Source organism: Gambusia affinis, linkage group LG16 (assembly GCF_019740435.1).
Source record: "Gambusia affinis linkage group LG16, SWU_Gaff_1.0, whole genome shotgun sequence".
Lineage (NCBI taxonomy): Eukaryota > Metazoa > Chordata > Actinopteri > Cyprinodontiformes > Poeciliidae > Gambusia > Gambusia affinis.
Genome location: NC_057883.1, coordinates 20,386,864 through 20,411,062, shown reverse-complemented (window position 1 = coordinate 20,411,062; position 24,199 = coordinate 20,386,864). Strand labels below are relative to the sequence as shown.

The 24,199-nt window shown below is 38.2% G+C and overlaps 3 protein-coding genes across 7 annotated transcripts in view; 2 read left to right on the top strand and 1 right to left on the bottom strand.

Annotated features, from left to right (window-relative positions):
- zfyve28 (zinc finger, FYVE domain containing 28) overlaps positions 1-19,531 on the top strand; it is a 36,006-nt gene extending 16,475 nt beyond the window's left edge. Inside the window, exons 3-15 of one of the 4 annotated variants that reach the window (XM_044143647.1) lie at positions 295-432; positions 533-735; positions 7,011-7,100; positions 7,179-7,268; positions 7,347-7,448; positions 8,805-9,418; positions 10,535-11,357; positions 12,232-12,327; positions 13,092-13,255; positions 13,337-13,453; positions 14,202-14,303; positions 14,411-14,514; positions 15,660-19,531. In XM_044143647.1, the coding sequence (XP_043999582.1) occupies positions 295-432; positions 533-735; positions 7,011-7,100; positions 7,179-7,268; positions 7,347-7,448; positions 8,805-9,418; positions 10,535-11,357; positions 12,232-12,327; positions 13,092-13,255; positions 13,337-13,453; positions 14,202-14,303; positions 14,411-14,514; positions 15,660-15,791 (2,775 nt within the window). In that variant the 3' untranslated portion in view covers positions 15,792-19,531. Of the gene's footprint in view, positions 1-294; positions 433-532; positions 736-7,010; positions 7,101-7,178; positions 7,269-7,346; positions 7,449-8,804; positions 9,419-10,534; positions 11,358-12,231; positions 12,328-13,091; positions 13,256-13,336; positions 13,454-14,198; positions 14,304-14,410; positions 14,651-15,659 lie in introns of those variants that run through there. The other 3 variants (XM_044143645.1, XM_044143648.1, XM_044143649.1) reach the window with 3 other exon arrangements.
- LOC122846592 lies at positions 1,933-5,843 on the bottom strand. The gene is made up of 3 exons (XM_044143650.1): positions 5,574-5,843; positions 3,615-5,005; positions 1,933-3,407 (listed from the first exon to the last, which is right to left on the bottom strand). The coding sequence occupies exons 1-3, from the start codon at positions 5,750-5,752 to the stop codon at positions 2,980-2,982; spliced, it is 1,998 nt and encodes a 665-aa protein (XP_043999585.1). The 5' UTR covers positions 5,753-5,843; the 3' UTR covers positions 1,933-2,979.
- Positions 19,532-20,805: 1,274 nt separating the features above from the next.
- Positions 20,806-24,199, top strand: part of LOC122846590 (fibroblast growth factor receptor-like 1) — a 46,183-nt gene continuing 42,789 nt past the window's right edge. The window contains exons 1-2 of one of the 2 annotated variants that reach the window (XM_044143644.1): positions 20,806-21,123; positions 21,826-21,915. In XM_044143644.1, the coding sequence (XP_043999579.1) occupies positions 21,831-21,915 (85 nt within the window). In that variant the 5' untranslated portion in view covers positions 20,806-21,123; positions 21,826-21,830. Of the gene's footprint in view, positions 21,124-21,820; positions 21,916-24,199 lie in introns of both variants that reach the window. The other variant, XM_044143643.1, reaches the window with a different exon arrangement.

Genomic DNA, 24,199 nt, shown 5'->3' with positions numbered 1-24,199 from the left:
TGGAACTGGAAGACATTTTAAATATCGAAAAATAAATAAACAAAATGACAAATGAGTTATGAAGCATTTGTAAAAAAATTGTCTTTCAAAAAAGGCTTAGTCGAGACCAACACACCAGACAAAAGACTTTTGTTATCTAGTTTTTGATAGAGAGACAAGAGAAAAATGATAAATAATGCAAATGGAAATTAATTGAGCTTATTTTAATTTAATTTATCTAACAGACCAAGTTTTAATCAAACTAAGCCTCAACTACTACAACTAAACAGAATGTGCTTCTTCGCTTTTCTGCAGGACAACGTGCTGAACATCATCAGCCAGATCATGGATGAATGTATCCCCAACGACCGCGCCAACAGAGACTTCTGCGTCAAATTCCCCGAGGAGATTCGCCATGACAACTTGGCGGGACAGCTGTGGTTCGGTGCTGAGGTAGGCAATTCCCTCTTGCTTCAGTCGGGATGAAAACAACCTGCAGAAATCCAGTGGTGGAGCTGAAATTCACCATGGCTGTAAACTGGTTCCTGTCCAGTGTTTGGCTGCAGGCTCCATCATCATGAACAGGGAGATAGAGAGCATCGCCATGAGACCCCTGGCGAAAGACCTGACGCGCAGCCTGGAGGAGGTGCGCAGCATCACCAGAGACCAGGCCCTGCGAGACCTCAACTACTACACAGACCGCATGAAGGACGCTTTACGACATTTCGACGGCCTTTTCGCTGAGTTTGAGCTCAGGTGAACGAGAAATCATAAATATTGGATTATTGGACCTAAATTAGGCCTAACATTATGACTATTTACTGACAGAATCCATTAGTGATGGGCGATATTTACCTAGTTCTATCACAGTATTTTATGGTACTATTGTGGTAAAGATTAAAGTGAATATATTCTATTTTTTTAGGTAACTGTATGACTGTGACACACCAATCACAGCCCCACAAATACAAATACTGCCAGTCAGTCACATAAAGAAGTGTGGTTTGTATTAGGGGTTGGACAGTAGATCAATTATGTATCGCAGTAGACACGTGGTCAGTATCAGTAGATAATACATCTGATAGAATATTCAATAATTTCATTTAACTTTGATCCAGAATCGCACAGCATTCTGGGAAATGTAGGCAGGGGAAATCCTTTAGTTTCTCAGCTAGCTAAGCTAGGTTGGTGGAATCAACTGACTCACTCATTCCTTGGTAACCTAGCAACTGATTTATTCCTTGGTTACCTAGCAACAAACTTGTAGCAGTTTAAGTTTTGCCACTGTGCCTCCATAACTGCTTAAAAGTGAGGTAAAAAACAACAACAAAAAAACAAAAAACAAATATGGTGTGAAAACTGTGGCTAAAACAAAAAAGTTCACGCCACCAATTTGGCAGAATTTCAGATATTTAAAACAAAAAAGTGTATCAATGATATTCAATATTGACAATTATTTATCTGAAATGATATGAAACGCTAACACTGTGAAAAGATTTTCTGCCAAATCATCCAGCCCTAATTTTTTATCAATAAGTTGCACACAGTAGCTACATGTAAACATACTTTCAAATTTATTGATATATATTGATGCTCTCAATGAACCAGTAGTGGAGAAAATAGTAAAACTAACAATTGCAACAATACGGGCAGTTTTAGAGATCATTAATTTAATTCAATGTGGCAACAATGAATTAAAATCCGTATCATAAGAAATTTATCACAATAAATGATCTATATGAAGGTTTGGAGATTGTTACACCTTTGAAGGCACAAAAATGTTAGGAGACGGAAACTCCCAAATTCTGACTTGTTTGCCCAAAACATCCAACTGATGCATGATTGGATTGAAATGTAAAATTCAGAAGCCAAATTAACACCTCATGCCAGTGTTGTGTTCAAGACCACCTAACCCGAGACCAAGACAAGACCAAGACCAGAGTGTATCGAGACCGAGACAAGACCAAGACTTTTAGGGTCCGATACCAAGTCAAGACCAAGACCGAGGGAAGTCGAGACCGAGTCAAGACCAAGACCAGCGCCAGTATGTGACAATAAAATGTGAAACATGATCAAAATCACTAAAATTGATCTAAAAGACCCACATTCACGTAAAAACACCTAGATATTTTACACAGAGAACTGGAATAAACATAAACATCTTTATTTAGTACTTCTATGTTGTAATCACAGAATTTCAAACAATCAAAGTCGATCAAAATAGTATTTTCTCTGCCTTTCATGAACAGTACATACATTTATGTTGTTTTTAAATGTGCTATTTCAAAACCATGTGCAAATATGTAAAACTGAAAAAATGCCAATCATTTCTCTCGTTTCTCTCTCGTATACAGATTATAGCTACATTATATAACTTTTCTTAAATAAATCTATATCTATCACTAAGTTGTGACAATATGTTATGAGACAGATAATTTGTTGAAAAAAAGATTGATCTCCTTCACTTCCTCCCTGAGCGACTACTGCCATCTGCAGAAATACAAACCCCATTGAAATACGTGCACAAAAACATGACTGACTTTTATCAGTTCTAAGACCCTTTTGCTGGATCAGATGGTTTGTTTTTGACCAAGCAGTGTATTTCTCCAGTTAGCACTGGGAACATGGAGAAAAGGCAGAGGAGCTCAATATTTTCACAGCTTGTCGGTCTCATAACATACTGACACAACATAGTGACATAAATATATAAAAAAAACTATATAACTTTTACAAAGATATTTTTTTGTTTTAACAAAGTTACATACTGCATCTTTAACTCTGCTGTTGAATGGATGTAGCAACTTATACATAACATACATAATAAAGAAATCTGACATTTAGAGGCCCAACTGCATGCGTTTCAAAAATAAAATTATACAACTGGAAGCAGTTTCATAATACGCCAAAGCTTTAGAAAACGTCAATGGCAAAACTCGAGAACAAGGATAACCATGTAGTTGAACAGTGGTTGAAATAAAGTAGGTGATACATAAAATTAGTTTAAAGTAAGGTTTCATTGCACTTCAGAAAGATTAGAGACTGCAGCATTTTTGCACCTAAACGTGCACGATGGGGTCTCATTACAATGCCTCCTCGACTAAAAACCCTTTCCACTGGTGCAGAGGAGGCAGGGACGGATAGCACTTTCAAAGCCAAATTGTGCAGTTGAGGATATTTGGACTGGTTTTCTCCCCAGAAGGCAAGAGCATTGTCACTGTCACAGTCTCTTATATCATTAAAGTATCTGTTTAATTGTGTTGCAATACTTGAATTCTGGACAGAGGAGCTGTGCTTCTTATGTGCCTTGTAGCGTGACAGAAGTCGAGGGCATTTGGCTGGTGGCGAATGACTGGTTGGATCCACATTCATGGCTTCTGAGCACTTGTCATCTGTACTCTCCATGTTCTCCACCCCAAAGATCAATGTGTCTGAAAAACACAAACACAATGACTGTGTTAGTTTTCAAGAACTTTGAGTGTACAAAATAATGTTTATGACAAAAGTAAACTGATGAAAAGAAGACTATAAATTCCACTTTATGATTTAAGGCTTTATGTGCTACGAATTTAAGACATTTTAAGATTTATAATTTTGCAAATAAGACTTTTTTTCAGCAAAGAAAAATGCATACCAACCTGTCAGTGTCTTCTTAAGTTCATCTCTGAACTTCTTCACCGATGCTGCATTACCTCCGTTGGTAACATCTAAATCCACCCAGCTTAAGCCAAACTGTGGATCCAGCATGGCAGCAAAGAAGTACACATCATGGTTAAAAGGTTCCTCTCTTCCACTGTCTTTGGCCATGTTTGTTTTTGTAAAGATTCCAGAAAATCTTTTCACCAGAGACTGCTGGAGGGCTCTGACCAACGGCCGGCACTGCATTCGGGTCTCCTCCATCTTGAGGAGGTGTGTGTTCAAGTCCAGTACAGTTGGAACCACCATACTAATAGTCACTGATCTTTCCCCTTGGGTCAGCTCTGTTGCTTCAGCAAATGGAGAAAGAACTATACATAGCTCCTTTAGCTGGTTCCACTCCCGCGCACTGAACACGACATCCTCATAGTCTTTGTTGCACATTTCACTGAGTGATTTGTGTTCTAGAGTTGTAAGGGCCTGTACTTGTTTAAATGTACTGTTCCAACGAGTTGTATTTGCAGCTGGAACACTTTTATTGGTGCCAAATGCAGCCTCAAACTTATCTTTAAATTGTGAGCTGCTATGTAAAAGGGTTGCGAACTTTGACGTTTTTGCTATGGTGCGAGAAATGGTCTTGACCTCCTTCATACCATCATGCACAACTAACTGGAGAGAGTGTGCAAAGCAGGAAAGACGTTCACCAGATGACCATGGTAAGTCAATGTCTTCCTCTGAATTAATGTCCTCCCACAAGTGCTCGTCATCTAAATTATCCTCTTCACTCTCACTGTCATCAGATTGCTGCTGGGGCATGTGTACTTTGAAAGCACATTTCATATTGGGTGCATTGTCTGTTATGATATAGCTAATTTTGTCACGAATACCATATTCCTCAGTGATCTCCTCAAAGGCAGACGCAATGTGCTCTCCAGTATACCTCCCTGTAAAACGCCTACAGTCCAGCAGGTAGGATTCAAGTGCATAGCAATCTTTAGATTTGTAGCACACATGGGCAGTCACCCCAAGAAAGGAGCGTAGCCTGCGATCAGACCAAAGGTCAGTTGTTAATGACACAGACGACTGGGTCTTCAGTTTCTCCAAGACAGTTTCCTTGACTTTTCTGACCAATTCTGGAATTCGTCTCTCAGAAACTGTTTTTCTAGAGATTGGTGTGTATTTACTGTCCAGGACTTCAAGAAAGTGTTTAAAGTGTCCATTTTCCACGAGGGAGAGGGGCAGACAACATCCAATGATCAAATCTTGAACAATGGCTTCACTGATGGCTTGCTGCCTTGGCGATTGTGGGCTGTAGAGCTGCACTTTCTGTGTAAATAACGATATTGTTGGCTGTGTGACATCACTCTGTTGCCCTGCCTTGTATTCCAGGAACCTAATAAATAGGACATAGAAATCAGTTTATCTGATCATATGAACATCAATTACATAAGAAAACAACCTTAAAAATAAGTAGGAACTTTACAAATACATGTCAAATATGTGTAATGTAATGTTACTAGAAACGCATGTAGATAAACAAAATGCAAATCAATGGTATTTTGGCCATCACATTTTTGAAATGGATAAACAAGTAAGTTAAATGACTGATATGGTATGAACCATAGAGAGTGAACTGGTAAAAAGTTACTTATTGACCTGAAATTGTAAATGGCAACATAACAATGTGGTTTAATCAATTAAATCAGTAATGTCCGACATGTTTTCACAAACACTACTAGGTGACAACTTGTGCATCAAGCTAGGTGGCAAATAGCGGATAAGAAAGGAGAACATTCACCCTAAAAGATAAAGCATACATATATAACTTTAGCTAACTTAATATGTGTAGCTAATATTGAAATAAGAACTGTGTGATGGCCGGGTAGAATAATTTTGATACCGAGGAAATTGCTTACGTTAACTTGCTAGCTTTCCTAATATCACTTTTACACACAGCTTACCTTTCTTTGTGCTTTCTTTCAAGGTGTCGATAAAAGTTGGACGTAGTCCCCACCGTCTCTGATAGTGAAGCACTGCAGAACTTACATTGCGCTGTATGCTTTTTTCTCAATGTTGCTTTACAAATGTATTGTTTGTGATTTAAATAGCCAAATTTTATAACCGATGATTTGGCCGACATCTTATCCCCTTCTCAGACAACCACTTGTAACTTTCAATCGAAGTGCTGCAGTCCGCGCTCAAGGTGAAAGGGGGTGGGGCGACAGCAGTTAAAAAAAACAACAACATGCATTTACCAATGAGACGGGTTATTGCTTGGATTTGAATCAGGAGTGCATCCAATAAAAAGAAGGATCTTAAAGAAATTGATACTGATGATTTAGCGTTATTTTCACAGTTGTGGTCTTGACCGGTCTTGAAATAAAATACCGAGTCCTCAATGTCCGAGACCGAGACAAGACCGAGACCAAATGTGGTCGAGTCCGAGACAAGACCGAGACTATCAAAAAATGGTCTTAAGACCGGTCTCGAGACCAAGACCGTTTTCGAGTACTACAACACTGCCTCATGCTCTGTGTTTGGGTGTAAAAATGCTCTAGAAAAGTTCCAATTTTCTATGTTTTGCTTAAATAGATGTCAGAGGAATGACCCAAGCATTCCCATGTTTATCCTGAAACTACATCTTCACAAGATGTAGTTTCAGGATCCATGACTTCAAAATCCATGACTGTTTCAGCCATGGATTTTTGATAAATCCACCGATGCACACTGGAAACGCCCCACAAGAGATGCAGTTCTGGACATAGTCGAACCCGGTTTACTTCTCTGTGACCAGAATGTTATTCAGTTCAATTTCAAAAACACTTTATTAATCCCAAAGGGAAATTAAATGTAACTCATGCCTAATCAGTACCTGTGTTTCCAGTCACCCTGTAATTGCGCAAATTGGAAATACTGAAATAAATTTACTTAAAGGAAACACGGCAATTGCAAAAAAAACCCTAGTTTTTCATTAAAATTCTTAAGGTGGTTTTTCAGCCATATCAAAATTAGTGTATTTTGCAAAACTGCATTGGGTACACTTTTTTTTTTGCATCACAATACTGCTGGCAAAAATGATGAAGAAGACAACAGAAGGTGGTAGGAAGATGATGGAGCTGCCTGATTTTAATCACTGGTTCATGCAAACATGAATAAGTTTGCGTGAACAAACTTATTCATGTGTGATTTTTAATTGTGTTTCTTATTTAATGGAAACACCAAAATTGCAAAATTGTATTTTTTTCAACATTAGTGGAATATTGACAAATCTTTGGACAAACACAGCAACTGTGTATCGCCCTTGACCACTTTAAATGTTTCCATCAGAACTAAAGAAACATTTTTGCCAAGTATTGAACATTTTTAGCCTAACACTTCTTCTTCTTCTACTGTTTCAGCTACGTGTCAGCCATGGTGCCTGTGAAAAGTCCCAAAGAATACGACGTGCAGCAGGAGGTGATTGTCCTCTTCTGTGAAACTGTTGAACGGTGAGTTTGCAGTAGAAAAACATCCTCCAATAATCTCTTGATTCAGTCAGAATCTGATTGTGTTTCTGTCACCTTCAGGGCACTCAGGCTGGGCTACCTCACCCAGGACATGATCGATGACTACGAACCTGCGCTGATGTTTACCATTCCCAGACTGGCCATTGTTTGGTAAGCGTTCCCGTTTTCCCGTCGATGTTTTCCGCTCCGTCCCACCTGCGTCTCACAGGACGCTGCTCGTGCTTTCAGTGGGCTGGTCGTTTATCCTGAGGGACCTCTTAACCTCGATCGGAAATCTGAGGACATGTCGGAGCTCTTCAGGCCTTTTCGCACTTTATTGAAGAAAATAAGGTAAATACATGAAGAGATCCATCTGTCTTTGTCACAGGCCTTTAGGGACTGATCTTTGAAAGGCCTGCATATATGTAAAAAAAGATACAAATTTCACTGTAAAAGCACAAGTAACAAGTAACATCTCTTCAGTTTCTAAAGCAAAAATCTGAGTACACTTGAAACAAGAGAAAAATAACTTTCAGCAAAAAATATGAGCGTTTTTAAAGCAAATGATTACTTAATATTGAAGATAAAGAACTTGTTTCTGATTATTTCACTGATAACAAGACATTTGAAATAATCTGCCAGTTGAACTGGTTCTTTTTCATCAATATTAAGAAATTATTGACCTAAACAAGGTCTTATTTCTTGCTGAAAAGTTACTTGTAAGTTTATCTTTCTGATTTCAAGTGTATTCAGATATTTGCATTAGAAACTGGACAAAAATACTTTTTAATATTTTGTGTTTTTGCAGTGTTGATAGGCGCACACCAGGTTCTACAAACATCAGAATTGCATAGCAAAATAGGGATTATTTATAGTTATTATCAATATGTTTGCATGGATATGCAAAACATATGTTGATCATCAGAAAGTACAAAATACTGGGAGGAGGATAAACCTGCCATGTGATTTACTGAACCGTAGCCAGATTTATAGACGCGGTTTTGCGTGTATGTTCAACATGTTTGAAAGTAGGTGTTAGCTAAAAAGATTTCTGCAGTGACTGTGGTGAGCAGGTTTCATAGATACAATGACAGAAGTCGTTTGTCCAATACTTGGAACATTTAAAGCTGTAGTGTACAGCTTCGACAAAAATATGTTTTTTTCATATTTAATAAAACTGTCTCCATGTGTTGACAGAATGTTGTGAGACAGATAATTTGTGAAAAAATCTAACATTTTAGCTGTTATGCTAGCTAGCATAAGCATTTAGGGAGATCTGAGATTCACTTGCATGTGAACCTGATTTTTTTCTACCTCGTCAAAGGTCTGAAAATCACCCACAATCCTCTTCTCCTCTCCTGTTAGGGAGGTTTGACGGACAGACTGGCCCACCAGATCATGTCTGCATGTTTGTAGTTAACAATAGTCACCCCACTTTAGCCAACTCAGCGACTTTCTTGCTTTATTTAGCAACATTTCAAACAAAAGAATCAGTTTCTGCCAAAATCAGAATTGGCAGGTCAGGATTTTTAAAGATCAGGAATCGTTAATAAGCGTCCAAATGATCCGGGTCGCATTCAAAAGAAATCTGATCTGTTTTGTTCAGACTGTCATGAAAACATCAGATTCAGGTCACTTTAAGACAAAATAATCAGATTTGGGTCACTTCCGGCTCCAGTGTGAAGTTTGTTGTGGTTCCTCCTGCAGAGATCTCCTGCAGACTCTGACTGAGGAGGAGCTGCTGACTCTGGAGAAGAACCTGTGTATCTCCCAGGATGGAGAGTTGGCCTCAAACGGCATCCCGGTTCCGGTCCAGGAGAACCCGTCTTCCTGCAGCCTCGCCAACGACGCCTCCAACGGGCAGGACGGCGGGGAGGAGGACCCGCTCCCCGTGTTCGTCTCCCCTGATCAGGACGAGGAGTTGGCGGAGGTGGAGAGCGGCTGGGAGGAGGTGGAAACCGAAAACGGTGAGGAGGAGCCGGAGCAGGGCCTGCTGTGTGAGGAGGCGGAGGAGGCGGAGTTAGCCTGCTCCATGCAGTATGACGAGGAGGAGCTGGAGCAGCTCAACATGATGGTGTACAGGGTGGGGGACGAAATGTCCACGCTGCTGTCCCCGCCCAGCCAGGGCCAGTCCCCGGCCCGCCGGCCCAGCAGGGGGGAGCCTGCTGGCTCCAGCGGGGCCTCCAGCACGCAGGCGTCGCCACGTAGGATGGCGGCGAACCGAATCAGAACCAGCGTCTACGTGGAGGAGGAGGATCGGGTTTTCTTCATGGAGGACGTCGACGCGGCAGGAGACGGCAGCTGCATCGTGTCTCCTAAAGGTACGGCTGGAAAATAAAAACCTACCAGATCCAGTTCCAATCAAATTTGTTTTCTCTAGAAAATATTTTCAGTCCCTCTGTGAGTTTTACGACTGAGTTTTAGAATTTGTGTTAATTACAAAAATACTGCCATAATATTAGCAGAAATAAGATGCAATTTTACCAGAAGAACATCTTGAAATTACAAAAAAAATGTACTTAAATGAGAAAAAAGCTTGTAAAATTAATTTATTTTTTGTGTCAGAGTTCTCATAAAATTACTACTTTATCCTATGGCTGGACAATACATCTTAAAAATAAAATCTCAGATTTTTATTATTTTTTTCTTGCTGTATTTTTGAAAAAGAGAAATTACAAAAATTAGATTGTTTTGTCCCTTCTGTAAATTGTGCAGGTAAATTTTAGGGCGAAGCTATGAGAAATTTTGTTTAACTATGAGAATCCTATCATAATAACATTAACAACAAAGAGTGCAATTTTACCAGAAGGACATCTTGAAATTATGTAAAATTAATTTTTTTTAAAAATGTCATTAATCTAAAAACAATATTATTTCTTTCAAATTTAGTTAATTTGAAATTAACTAAATTAATTTGTAAAGTAATTATACAAGAACTTGTATAATTACTTTGTTAATTTTATGTTGGAGTTCTCATAAAATTACTACTTTATTGTGCTGGACGAAATGGGTGAAAATCGTATCAAGATATAAGCGTTTCATATCAATCCATGAATTTGTATTTGTTTTTGTTTAAAATATCTGAAATTCAACCTGATAGGTGGTGGTTTTATTGAGTTTTCACTCCGCACCGTTATTTTTTGTTTTTTAGCAGTAATAAGTCAAAATGTGTGGCAGTTACCCAGCAGGTCGTTGCTAGGTAACCAAATTTGAGCGGAATTTGAAATTGCTTCTTACCCAGCAGGTCGTTGCTAGGTAACCAAAGACTGAGTAAGTTGATTCCACGAACGTTGCTTAGCTAACCCTCAGAGGTTGAGTAGGTTAAGTCTTTCTTCTGCCTACATCTCCCAGAATGCTGTGCGGTTCTAGATCAGAGTTCAGTGAATATTCTATCAGACATATTATGTGTTAACATTGATCATCGATTTATTGTCCAGCTCTGCCTAAAGGATCGACGCCTCCACTGCAGCAGAAACCCGGACCCGGTTCTGGTATCAACGGATGGAGCTCTGCGACAACGTCAGAGCAGCCCTGTCCCGCGGCAAAGCGCCCCCTCTGCTCCCACGCCCCCCGCAATGAGCCGCTGCCTTACAGCAACGGCTGGGACAGGGGGTTAGAGGGCACTGCGTCAGAAACGGCGGAGGTCATCGCCCACCGTATGGGCGGGATGAAGCTGTCGGCCACCGTCATCTTCAACCCGCGCTCACCAAGCCTGACGGAGCTGGCCGTGGACAAGCTGCTGCTGCCCCGGCCCGCTGCATCCGAGATCGAGCCCTGCGGCCCCCTAGTGGCCACTCACTGTCTGTTGAACTCCTGCGTGTGCTGCGGGAGCTGCGAGGACACTCATGAAGATGGCGGCGTCGCCTCGGATACCGCCGGCTTGGAGCTGGGCCTGGCTCTGGGTCTGGACAAACACTGCAAGAGGCCGGCGTCCAGCGCCGTCATCCAGTCCGCCGCCTGCCAGCTGCCTCCGCGCGCCCACCAGCGGTTCGCTAAGGGCGAGCTCGCCCAGCAGACTCCCCCGTCCACCCGCCGCCCTGGGGATCCGCCAGCGGAGCGCTCAGATTCGTTGCTCTGTGACAAGTGCCTGGTGGCTCCAGGACGGGGCTCCAGAGGAAGCCAGGGAGCGTCAACGTTCAGCCACCAACTGAGCCACGACAGGAGGCAGCAAGCCGGCGAAGCCCGGCAGCAAGAAAACAGCCTGGACAACGACAGGATAGACAATAAGGAGCCCAAGGAGGACATTAGGAGATGCTTCAGGTTTGTTTCAGTAGGATAATTCAGCTACTCTCACTACAAAACCACAAAATTTTACCAAGTATTTTTTGTTTTGCTTCAGCAATTATTTGAACTTTTGGCTTTGAAAATTTTATTTTTTTGAAAATCTATATATATATATATATATATATATATATATTTTTACTTCACCAATGCGTTCCTTGGTTTCCCCCAAGGAACTCATCGGACATGCAGTAGCCTGCATAACCAGAGTGATATCAGTAGGCCTGGACGATGTGGCTGAAAAACCTAATACAAGGGTTTCACATCAGTCTATATTAATCTTAGTTTTTTTTTCAAATATCAGAAATATGGCAAAACTGGTGATGTGACCTTTCCAGTTTTATCCACAGTTTTCACTCCAAGCTGTTAAATTTTGTTTTTAAGCAGATATGAGGCACAGTGGGAAAACCTGAAACTGCTGCTGCATATGTTACTTAACAGGTTGTTGCTAGGTAACCAAACAGTGAGTTAGTTAGTTGTTATTACCTTTTTTGTCCAGCCCTACTTGTTATTTGTCAAATAATCTGCTAGTGGAAGTAGAACTTTTTTTTAAATTAATATTAAGGAATTACTGACTTAAAAGAAGCTTCTATGTCTTGCTGAAAAGTTACTTGTAAGTAAATTTTTTCAAGTAAACTAAGATATTTGCACTAGAACCTAGACCAAAAATACCTGCTAAGATTTTGTGTTTTTGCAGTGCATAAATATGGCGCCACATTTTTCTTTCCGTCCTTTTTTGTTGTCTTATTATTTCACTTTTATTTTGATTGACAACATTCCTCTGTTTATTTGATCAATTATCAGTCGTATCCTTCTTTATTTCTGTTTGTTTGTTTGTTTTGGTTGTTTTTAGTTTTCAGAAGTCGCCCCTCAGCTCTGTGTCAGGTAGTGACTGCGACAGTGTGTCGGTCACCACATGTAGTCTGTCGAGCAGTGCTTACACTCCAAGGTAACGACTTCCTGTCCCCGCTAAATAAATGCATCTACTGCTCAGATTTAATGCTGCTATCGATTATTTTAGTTAGCGATTTTTCTGACGATTAATTGGATAATAAATCGCCACAATCTGCAGAGTTTTCATTTCAGCCTTTATATGCACACAAACAATTCAATTCCATTTTAAATAAAAAAAATAAACATGTTTTTACCTAAAATGCAACAACACAGCATTCCTTTAGTTCATGCTCAATTATTTGTAGATTGATTGAATAATTGTTTCTTTAACTGGTTCATAAATTAATACTATAAATACTTAGGAGATTTTTTAAATGTATTTACAGAATTTGAACTGAGTGAAACTAGAACAGAACTATTCCACTTATTTAGTTGTGGCTGGAACATATTTACAGACAGAGTTTTTTTTTATTTTAAATGTATAAATGTATATTTTTTGCATTTCTTTGTTTTAATTACTGCTCTGAATATGTTTTTCTGTTAGCAAATTGCGTTTTTTTAACTGAATACTCCAGTTAATGATTAAACAATTGCTAAATTAGTTTAAGATCATTTCAATAATTGATTAATAACAATTAATCTGATTAATCATGAATAATTGATTAATCGTTTCAGCCCTAAATCAGTTTCTGTCGCCAATTGAAACTATAAATGTCAAATTTCAGTATCTTTGGGGTTTCCGACGCAATAACAGCCAAATTTGTGCAGGATCAGATTATTCTTCAGATTGAAAAAGTTAATTTTGTATTTCTTGTTCAGCCCCGTCAGCAGCCTGACTCCGAGCTCAGGGACTTCGGAGGACCTGGACCAGCAGGAGGTCAGGCGGGCCCTGCAGGACGCCAGGGTGGCAGCGAGGAGCAAGATCCGCTCCCGGTTTCACAGCAGCAGTGACCTCATCCACCGTCTCTTCGTTTGCATATCAGGTGAAGATCCTCCCTCTCTGAGCTGCAGCGGCACGCGCCTCCGGGTTGTACATGATGCATCAGTGTTTCTGTGTGATGCAGGCGTCGCCGATCAGCTGCAGACCAACTACGCCAGCGACCTGCGAAGCATCCTGAAGACTCTCTTTGAAGTAATGGCCACCAAGTGCGAGCAAGGAGACAACGATAAGCAAAAAAAGGGTGAGGAATGGATTTAATAGTTTACTTTCAGTGCTGTGGAGGAAAATGCGTTTGTATATTAAAGATGGGCAAAAGGAAACTTTGGAAAAGTGCTTGATTTCTGTATAAAGTCGTTGAAAGTGCTTGATATTCAAATGGCTCAATTTTGTAATAAAGTTCCACCTACCTTTTGATTACATCTAAATTTGGAAAATGTTATTTGCAGTTGAAACCAGATATTTTCATACACCTAATAAAAAGAGTTTTTTTCTGAAGTTAAATCAGACCAAACGTTTCTTGTTTTAGTTTGGTTAGAATTACTAAAATTATTTCTATTTGCTAAATGCCAGAAAACTTTGTCAGAACAACTTTTAGAGATTGATTTGGTTATTTTTGGATTCGTTGATTTAATCCTTTTTCCCAAAAGGAATACATTGGTTTAGTTTCTAGTGCAAATATCTTTGTACACTTAAAAAGACAAAACTGACGTACAAGTAAATTTTCAGCAATATATAAGATCTTGGTCCTTTTATAAGTGAAATAATCTGCCAATGTAAGTAGAACTTTTTTTTATTAAGGAGTAGTTGACTTAAAACAAGCTCCTATATCTTGCTGACAAGATACTTGTAAGTTATTTTGTACTAAGGTATTTGCACTGAAACTGGATCAAAATTACTTGGTAAGATTGTGTGACTTTTTGCAGTGTAGGCCTTCTCAATCATGAACTAAGTGCAACCGTTTAAAATGTGTCCCCTGTGATGCCCAGTAGGCCCCGTTCTGCGCAGTGCGGTGCTGGAGGATTGTGCTCTCTGTCAGGAAACTATTTCTTCATCAGAACTGGCAGCCAAAGCCCGGGAGGGACACTTCGAAGGTCGGCAGAACCACAAACTATAAGCGTCACCGTCAGCTCACTCCTCTTCGTCTTCCTCTCAGCTGGTGGCATTTCTGCTGCACGTTTTCTCTTCCTTTCCCCTGCAGATCCTCCAGACTGGGTCCCCGACGACGCCTGCAACTCCTGCATCACCTGCAAGGCTCCCTTCACCGTCATTCGCAGGAAGCATCACTGTAGGAGCTGTGGAAAGGTTAGGACTTCCTGTTAGCTCCCTAGCTAACATGTAGCTTAATGTTCTCAAGCAGTGATCCCAAATAGCAATAGCCTCTGGACAGGATGTCCCTTTCCAAAACCAAAACATTTAAAGAAATATTGACTCTAGAATGTTTTTTCCTCACTTTTATTCACTATTCAATAACTATTGCATTTGTTTTGCATAAATGCTGCCTCGTGCTTTCTAATTTTAGTTGTGGGGGGAGGGGTTTGCACAAAAAGCTATTATTATATTTTTAAAATGTTACCTGTAATGCTTCCTTGAAAAGGTTAGGATACGTCTATGGCCAATACAAACCTATTTATTAATTTTGTTTGCACAAAACTATTCTTAGATAATGAGAGTCTTGACCTATTTTCAGAATGAGCTTTTTTTAGGATGTCTGGCATTTTAAATACAAGTAAGCTGCTACAGGCCACGCCCCCAACTCAACTTTACACTGACACATGAAAATGGCTGCAAACAAATGAGCAATTACACAACCGTACATCTTGTGTATGGTTGTGTAATTGCTCAACCATACACAACGGACAGATTCACTCCACACTTGAAAATCACAAGTGGAGCCTTGTGCACAACCAATAAGAATGCAACAGGTGTTTTCTGGACGACAAGTCGACAACAAAACGTTTGTCTTTTCCAGCAGCCATTGGAAAAAAGTTTCATAAGCTTTATGTTGAAAGAACCTGATTTGGAAAAATGTTTCTTTTGCCTAATTTTATTATCTTGTAATTATTTATATGAATTATTTTACTGTACAGTATTGTATAGTGGTGAAAACAGCAGACCAAACATTCTGGAGCTCAGCTTGGGTTGCTAGGTTACGGGGTTGGGCTTGGCTGGGGTTGCTAGGTAACGAATTCTGGAGGTTTCTGAAATGGCTCATTTTCCAGATACTAAAATCAAATTAAAAATAGATAGATGTGTTTTTTGTTTTTATTTAATGATTCAGATAAAGATTAACTTTCTGGTAATAAAAAAAATTCTCAAAATATGTATTAGATTATTTTTTTACTTATTTTTCCATTTTTTTTCTCACCTTCCCTCTAGCTTTCTAGCGCCCTCCTGTGGCCACCACTGTGAAAAACACTGGCTTAACATTTTACTCTCTCTCTCCTCAGATCTTCTGCTCCCGCTGCTCATCCCACTCGGCTCCGCTGCCGCGGTACGGCCAGGTGAAGCCCGTCCGGGTCTGCACCCACTGCTACATGTTTCATGTCACGCCTTTCTACAGCGACAAGCCCGCCATCTGATCCCAGGTCAGAACCAAAAAGCACACCGTCTGCTCCAAGAGCATAATATGCAACGGACAGATTCACTCCACAATGCTCCAGAGAAACCTTAAAGGTCATGATTGTAGTTGCTGACCTCAGCCGCAGGGAGCGGAGAGTCCAGCCCAGAACCTCGGGTCTGATTGTAGGAACGCCGAGGCGTCAGCAGAACTGAAAGTCCAGTCGCTCTGCAGTCTGCTTCACAGAATCAGAACACTTTTCCCTTCTGCAGGTGTGAATAATCAAGCTTCCTCTTTGCTTCTGTGAGCTTCCCACATATTTCCTGGTGCCGGCGCTCCAACAGAACTCGGATCAGTAGAGCTGGGGATACGGCTTCAAAATTTAACCTCAGATCTGGTTTCCAAATTTTTTCTTTTCTAAAAACTACATTTCTATTTTTATTTCAATCATCTGCAAGCTGTACGACAGAGTATCAGAGCCAGGCTACAAAATGTTTTTAATTATGAGAATAATAAAATGTTAGCAGAATAATGACACAATTTTACAAAAAGAACATCTTAAAATTACAGGAAAATACATTTTAATGAGAAAAACTCCTATTTATCAGGATCTGACTTGAGCAGATCAGTTTGTTCTAAATAGAAACATTAATTTCAAAGTCCTGCTACTGACACTAATTTAAATTTATTATTTTCACATCTTAAAACGATACTAAAGTATAACTTCACAAGATGCTCAACATTTTAATTTTTGTTTCTTTTCATGCCAGAGTTTTCATTAAATTACAATTTCATCCTTTTAAAATTACATCTTTATTCTGGTAATACTTTAACTTTATTGTTGTACGACTTTATTCTGGTAATATAAATGAAATTGTAGCCTGCTCCTAATATTTCATCGTAGAGTTAAACTGAGTTCAAAATCCAAATAAATAGAAGCTTTAAACATGCTTGTCAAACAAGATGGCCGCCCTGGCCGCGCTCACGTCTGAATTAAAGAAACCCCAGGAACGCAGTAGTAAAGAAAATCCAGATTTCCCAAAAAATAAAAGTTCAAAAGCCAAAAATCCGATTAATCGATCAAATCGATTTATTGCCCAGCCTTATGGATCGGATCAGACGAATGTAAGTCAAACCACCATGTAAATAATGATTCTATCTGCAAGCAACGGAGCCACCAAACCAACTCAGCAGGCTGAAACTGAAACACAGGAATCTTTTGATGATATGAGCTTTGTGAGGAGTTTAGTTTTTTCTAACGTGATGAATGTCTAACTGTGCGTGGGAGACGAGGTCTGGATCGTAACCTAGCATCCAATTTGCTGCACTGAGAAAAAAACATAAAGTCTTACCAAGTATTTTGGACTAATTTCTAGTTCAAACATTTTGGTACATTTGAAGTGACAAAAAACTAACTGAAAAGTAACTTTTCAGCAAAATATAAGAGCTTGTTTTAAGTCAGTAATGTTTCACTTAAAACATGGGAAAATGTTTTGTTATGAATTAAATAATCTGCCAGTAGTGCGAGAACTTTTTTATTATTTATTGACTTAATACAAACTCTTACGTCTTGCAGAAAAACTACTTTTAAGTTACTTGATGTCTTATTTTAGGTGTACTAAGATATTTGCGATTAGGGCCGTTAAAGACTGACTGAAAAACTGAGGAGTAAATTTCCAAGAAAAATGCTGAAATTTTTAGATTAATTTCAGAATTGTTTTTAGAAAAAAAAGTAGCTCCAAATTTCTTTGTTGAAAAGTTGAAAATAAAAAAATAAAAAACTCAAATTCTGAGGTTAATTTGAGTAATCTTTTTTTTTCTTTTAAATAGTACATTTCTTAGATGAAGAGGTAAAAATTTTCTTTAAAAAAATCTGAAATTCTGAGATTAATTTCTGTAATATTTCTGAAAAAAACTTGCATATTTCTTAGTTGAAAATAATCTAGAAAATCTAATCAAATTCTGAGATTAATCAAAAATTTTCTACAAAAAAATCTGAAATTTCAGTTTAAAAAAAAAAAGTTTGAAAAGTAGAAATTGGCTTAAAAAAGTCATAAATTTTGGAGATTGATCTCAGAATTTCTGAATTTGTCTTGGAAATTTGCTCCTCCTCCTCTTTTCATTTTTATTTATTGCAGAACGCTGGCCCTGATATGCAGTCGGATATTTGCAGTAGCAACAAGACCAAAAATACTCTGTAGGATTTTGTGATTTTGCAGTGCATCCCTTCACTGCGGTCAACCTTTGACCTTTTGGAGCTCAAACTCTCAGGTGCAGCCTTGCAGGAATGCAGGGCTGCCCATCTTTCCTCACTTCCTCATCGCTTTATTGGTGCAATATTGTTGATTGCGACGGTTCTGCACACGATGAGACAGACCTCTGATATTTTGGTTCTTTCAGAAACGTTTGTGTTCAAAATAACAGCAAAAATAAAAACCAATTCTTGTTATAAATTATACTGATAATTTATAACAAGAATTGGTGCAGCAGAACAAAATAAACCAACAGACAACAATAGTAACACACAGAGCTGATTATTCTCAATGTTAGCAGCAGGTCGTAGTGAGTTGAAATAGTTTTAATAAAAGTTCATTTTAGGAAGAAAAATGTCAGAAAAAGAAAATGAAATTGTTCACTGATTGAAATCTTTGAGCACTTTTCAGTTTGTACAAGGGGTGTGCAATTTATTTTTTACATGGACCAAAACCATTTTGTGAAAATCCCAATTTATAAAGTAAAATATAGCATTATTATTATTATAGATCCAAAAATTTAAAATAATTTTTCACATTTGCTTTATTAAACAAATGTCATCCAGTTTTCAGATTTTTTTAGGCTTGATTAAAGAAATTATTCTTGTTTATAAAAGCAAGATTTGGGTCAGTTTCTTTCTTTAATAAATTAAATAAATGCTGATTTGGGTGCATCAAAGTCAACTTTTCAGTAAAAGTAGAAGTGGTTCTACATACTAAAGAAAGTTGGTCCTAAAAATATGAATTATTTGTGTTTTACTCAACATTTTCCATTGCAAAGAAATGAAGTCACCAATAATTCAAACCTGATTAAAAATAAAAAGTTTAAGCAATAAATTTGTATCTTTCTTGAACAGCAGTTGGGGGCCCACAAAAAAATAGCTCAAGGCCAGAAATGGTCCCTGAGCCGCACTTTGAACACCTCTGGCTTATATACATTAAATATTCCTCAATTTCTGTAAAATATTTATACATTTTTCATCATTTTTGATTCATAATAGGGCAGTAATCCTTATAAATTTGGAATGTATGGAAATTTTAAACACTGCTGTTATTTTGGACACATTTCTGTTTTAGTAACAATAAAAAATCTGATATTTTTCCGAGTAAAGATGCTGATTTGAGCCTCCAGTTAACGCTAAGCAGAAGTTTTTAATTTGTCCGTTCTGCTCTGACCTGAAGCAGCTTCTCAGGCTCTAAATGTTCAGTATCACCCGGCGACTCTCATTGCATCTAAAAACACACAAACTTAACTCTGAAACACTATTTTTTTCTTTTATAAAGAATGCAGATAACATGGAACTGTAATTACTATGATGTAAAGACAAGGAATCATGCAGTAGTGAAGAGTGGGATATTCTGTTATTTTTATTATTATTTCAGAGCTTTGTCTTATTTTGTAAAACTCTTAATTTGTTTCCATAAGAGCTGTGTAAAATATTCAACAGATAAATAATGTTATATAGTTTTAAATGGGATGTATATTGAAATAAATAACTTTTCTGTTTGATCTCGTTGTCTTGTTTCCTCAATTGATCCCGCTGAAGGTGAGACGTGTATAAATTATAAACTGTCATTAGGATTTTAGAAAATATTTAAACATTTTAGAAAAAATAAGACAGATTTGGAATAAATCTGAGAGATTTTGCAAAAATTTCACTCCATTTATTTATTTTTTTTAAGTATTTGAAAGACGTGACATCTCCAAATTAAACTGGAGATGGAAAATTAACGGTCAGTTGTTTTCCATCAGTTGGTGTAACTGCCGAACTGCGGTCAATCTGATAATCTGCCAGTAGGGGGCAGCGCATTCTAGTATTTTGAGGCGGCGCTTGGTGTATCAGAGATGTAAATATTTTTTACTTTCTGTGTTTTGTACTATAATGAAAATCTGTTCTGTGTAACCCGCCCTTAAGGCTAAGGGTTTTAACATGAAGAGCACTGAAAGATGAACAGCGAGACAGACAGAAACGTCTCGTTGCTTTTGTTGTTCCGTAGACACGATACGTCAGCGCGTCCGCCATATTGTTAGAGGCAAGCTCTCCGTAGAAATCAACACATTGGAGGCTGAATAAAAAAATACAATTAGGAAATTTTTATTTATTATATTTACATGCAATAATACAAGTTCATTTAGGGATTGTATTGAGCTTTTAGTTACGAAAATTGTGGTGGGCAGAGTTCTAAAAAATTTTATACAAGTAAACACAATAATCCAAAAAATTACTTCAAAAGAAACATTTAATAAAAAGACTACTCAGATGCTGAGCAACTGATCAAAATTTCAGTCATTTAATATTTAAAAATGTGATATTTTAAAGACCAAATGAAAATAATTCACATAGTTATAAAACATTAAATTGGGCAGAACAAATGTTTTTTCAAATCAGTAAAAATATACTCAATTTCCATATAAAGCTTATGAAACTTTAACAAAACTGCAAGTATGTATTGTGTGTTGAATTTTTGGTTGTTTATTCAATGACATTACTCACAGTGGGTAGCGTAAAACGTGCATCAAAAACTACTCTTTAAATTATTGTTTCCCCAACGATCTACTCAAGTAAATGTAATTGAGTAAATATAGGTAGTTACTACCCATCTTTGTTAATTAATGGATGTAAAACTTTAAAATTTTGCTAATAATAGTAACAAAGTTTTATGCGTTGCAATGAAACTGCCACTCCCAATATGGTGACAACGTTGACGTACGGTTGAACGGTTTTACGAACTGTGATTGGCCAGACTGCGGGCTGTGATTGGCCCGCCGCTGAAACTGTGGGAGAGTCGACAAGTCTTCGCTCCCTGAACTCCACAACAGTCAGTCTGTCCAGGAGAAGTGTGGACTGTACAACGGGCCGGACTAGCGGTGGTTTTCCTCTCAGCTATCACGCTTTTCGGGCTGCGTTTACTGTGTTTTGTCGCTGTCTTCCAACCTACCGCCTCACAGTCCGTTATTAACCCGCCGCAGGCAGTCATGCTGCGCTGTTAGCGGACAGCGGACCGCTGTCAGCATTATTCATAAACTCAACGCGAAGTTCAGCTGAAAGAGTTTCTGTCAGGGGACTGCTGCAAGGCTAACCTCCTACACTCACTAACGAGGTGAGTAATATTGCCACAAAAATGTAAATACATGAAAACCCCCATAATGTTGCAGGATACACCTAAAATATTCATACAGTACTATACTTGTTATTTTAAAATGAAATTCTGGTTCATTTATGTTGTTTTGTAATCATGATGTCAGTTAAAAACACAAACAATCAAAGAGTGTATATTAGTGGCATGAACATGTTTATACATGCTGGTAGAATTGTCATTTTTAATAAATCTGCTAAAACGCAGAATCTTAGCAAGTATTTCTGGCCTTATTTAGTGCAAATATATTGCTACACTTGACTTACGACAAAACTAACTTACAAATAATTTACAGCAATACATAGCAGCTCAATTATTCTTTAATATTTATGAAAAAGTACTAGTTCCATTGGCAGATTATTTCACTTATAACATGTAAAAAATGTCTGGTTATAAGTGTGATAATCTGCCAGGAGAGCTATACTTTTTTAATCAACATTAGGAAATGATTGACTTAAAACAAACTCATGTCATGCTGAAAATTTACTTATAGGCTTGTTTTGTCTTATTTTACACATACTAAGGTATTTTCACTAAAGCCCAGACTAAAGAATTTGTGTTTTTGCAGTGTAATCATTGCATAAGAGCTAATAGTGCTTTTTTAATCATATTCTTCACCAAGATTATTAATCTCAGAGCCGTTTGTGTTTTTTTTTACTAGTTTAGGGACTATGAATCTGTGTTTGGACAGTATGGACGTCATGAAGATTGTGCTGCTCATCTTTGAGGCCATGTTGCTGACCGACTGTGTGAGAGGTAAGGGGGCTGACTCACAAATGTTCTGAATGTTTTTAAAAGCAAGTTGCAAACGTCCTCGTCATTAAGCAGCTTCACTGACTGGTTTCCTGTCAGTGTGAAGAAAGTTTCGCTTGTGCTTTCTGCCCCCTGAGCAGCCAGGGACGGAAAAAGTTCAAGAGTTTAAAAAAAATAAATAAACAAAAAATAAAAATTCTAAGCAGAGCCCAAAGTCAACATGGACAGAGGGAGAGAGAGGGGGCCCTGGCTTGGCCCTGACCTGAGCTTAACTGCAGCGTAACTAAATAAACATCATCCATCAGCTTCCCGGGTGAAAGAACAGAGTCCAGCCCTGCGAAGGCTGCAGACTTGCTGCTTCACATCAGGCGGCTTTACTATGAAACACAGAGCAGACTGGAACTCTCCGATCCAACCGTTTCATGGTGCCACTGTCAAACTGTTGCCTTGTGAGCAACTAACCTCTGTGGCATGAATCAAAACTGAAACTGGCCTCCTGATGAGAGGAAAATCAAATGCCTGGCACTACGGAAAGGAACATTTAATCTACTTATTATTAATTATCCACTAATGGTCTATTTTATTAAAATTAGTTCCAATCTATTAATTAAACGTCGGCTTACTTTCTCTTGTTGTTGTAATTTGGCCGCCATCCAGCAGGGGGCGCTTCTGGTACCTGAATCGGAGCCGTTTAATACAGAACAAAGAAGGCGGCTGTTCTGTCAGATCGTCGTACGTGAAGCACAAACTGAGGGCTAAATCTGTCAAACAAGTATACACTGTCATTACTACATGCTTTTATTTTATCAGTCACATAACATAACATCATAGCGTAGAAGTTAGATTGTCATACACTTTGTTATTAACAACTGTAAGAGATCTTGAGTTAGCGGCTAGCTAGTCAGACCATCATCAAGGAGCGGGGCGGTGAATTTTTTACGGGGCGTGTTATGTATTTCACGACAAGGTGTGTACAGTACATTCATCTAGTTATCATTTAAAACGATTTATTGACTTATTTTTGTCGTTTGGGCGTACGCTGAACTGACAGCACCTCTAAATGTCGCGGACTTCTAAATGCGCATGCGCACTACTCTGCACGTATGCTACTCCACAGCGTAGAGAACAGGACACCGAGTCAGAAAGTAAACGGTTCTGAGTCCAGTGTTTGTTGAAAATGCTCTTTATTCGGTTCTGTCTTTAAATATAAATATTCAGCGAGCTCCTTAAGTTATCACCTTAATAGCGGCTTCAGCTTCTCATTCAAAAATTACTGATGTGCTATGAAGTCGAGGCGGAGAGGAGGGAATAACGGGCAAATTTATAACATGATGGGGGAAAAAACATGGCGCCAGTAAGCACGGTTGATTTTGAGGTCTGTTGTGAGTTAATGCCTTTAATGGAGCGAAGTTTTAACATTCCTTAAAGAGCAACAACAGACTACTTCTGTATGAACATTTGTCTTTTAATGGTGAATTTGTGTTTAACATATTTTATTCTTTTCATCTTTTATTTTATTATAAAACAACCTAAAAGGGTACTTATTTGATATACTTAATCAGCTTAATAATGTGAGAAAGCTACAGTTTTCCTGTTTATTCAGTCGGTATTTAATACAGCTGACACAAAATGTAAAAATATGTTTGTTTGTTTGTTTTTTTTACATCAAAAACAAGATATTACTCAGTATTTTTGGTCTAATTGTTTTTGTACATTCGAAATAAGAGAAAACAAACTTACAAGTAACCCTTTAGTGAGATACAGGAGCTTGTTTTAAGTTAATAATTCCTTAATATTAATGAAAAAGTATTGGTTGGCAGATTATTTCACTTATAACAAGACATTTATGCCATTGTAAGTCAATTATAAGCCAAATAATCTGCCAGTGGAACTAGTACACTGTCATCAATATTAGTGAATTATTAACTTAAAACAAGCTCGTGTATCTTGGTGAAAAGTTACTTATAAGTTAGTTTTGTCTTATTTTAAATCTACAATAAAAATGCTTGGTAAGATTTTGTGTATTTGCTGTTTTTAAATTCAGAATTTAGGTTATGAAAAAATAGTTGGCCCTCTTGATACAAGAAAAAAGTCAGGTTTTTAAGAAAATGATTGCTCATCAATTAGTCGCTAGTCAATCAGCTTTATATTAACACATTAATTGATAACTTGCACCCCTACCTGGCACATGTTCCCTACGGGCTCAATGTGTCGGTATTAACTGAAGGGGTGTCTGATAGGTGCAGTACCTGCATGTGATGGACTCGCAGCAGAGATTGTAGATTGT

Excerpts from the sequence above, each read along its gene's own strand:
- LOC122846592 (XM_044143650.1), bottom strand. The coding sequence starts at position 5,752 with ATGTCGGCCAAATCATCGGTTATAAAATTTGGCTATTTAAATCACAAA. Across the intron at positions 5,006-5,573 it reads GAAAGAAAGCACAAAGAAAG|GTTCCTGGAATACAAGGCAG; the intron begins GTAAGCTGTGTG and ends CCTATTTATTAG. Across the intron at positions 3,408-3,614 it reads ACTTAAGAAGACACTGACAG|ACACATTGATCTTTGGGGTG; the intron begins GTTGGTATGCAT and ends TGTGTTTTTCAG.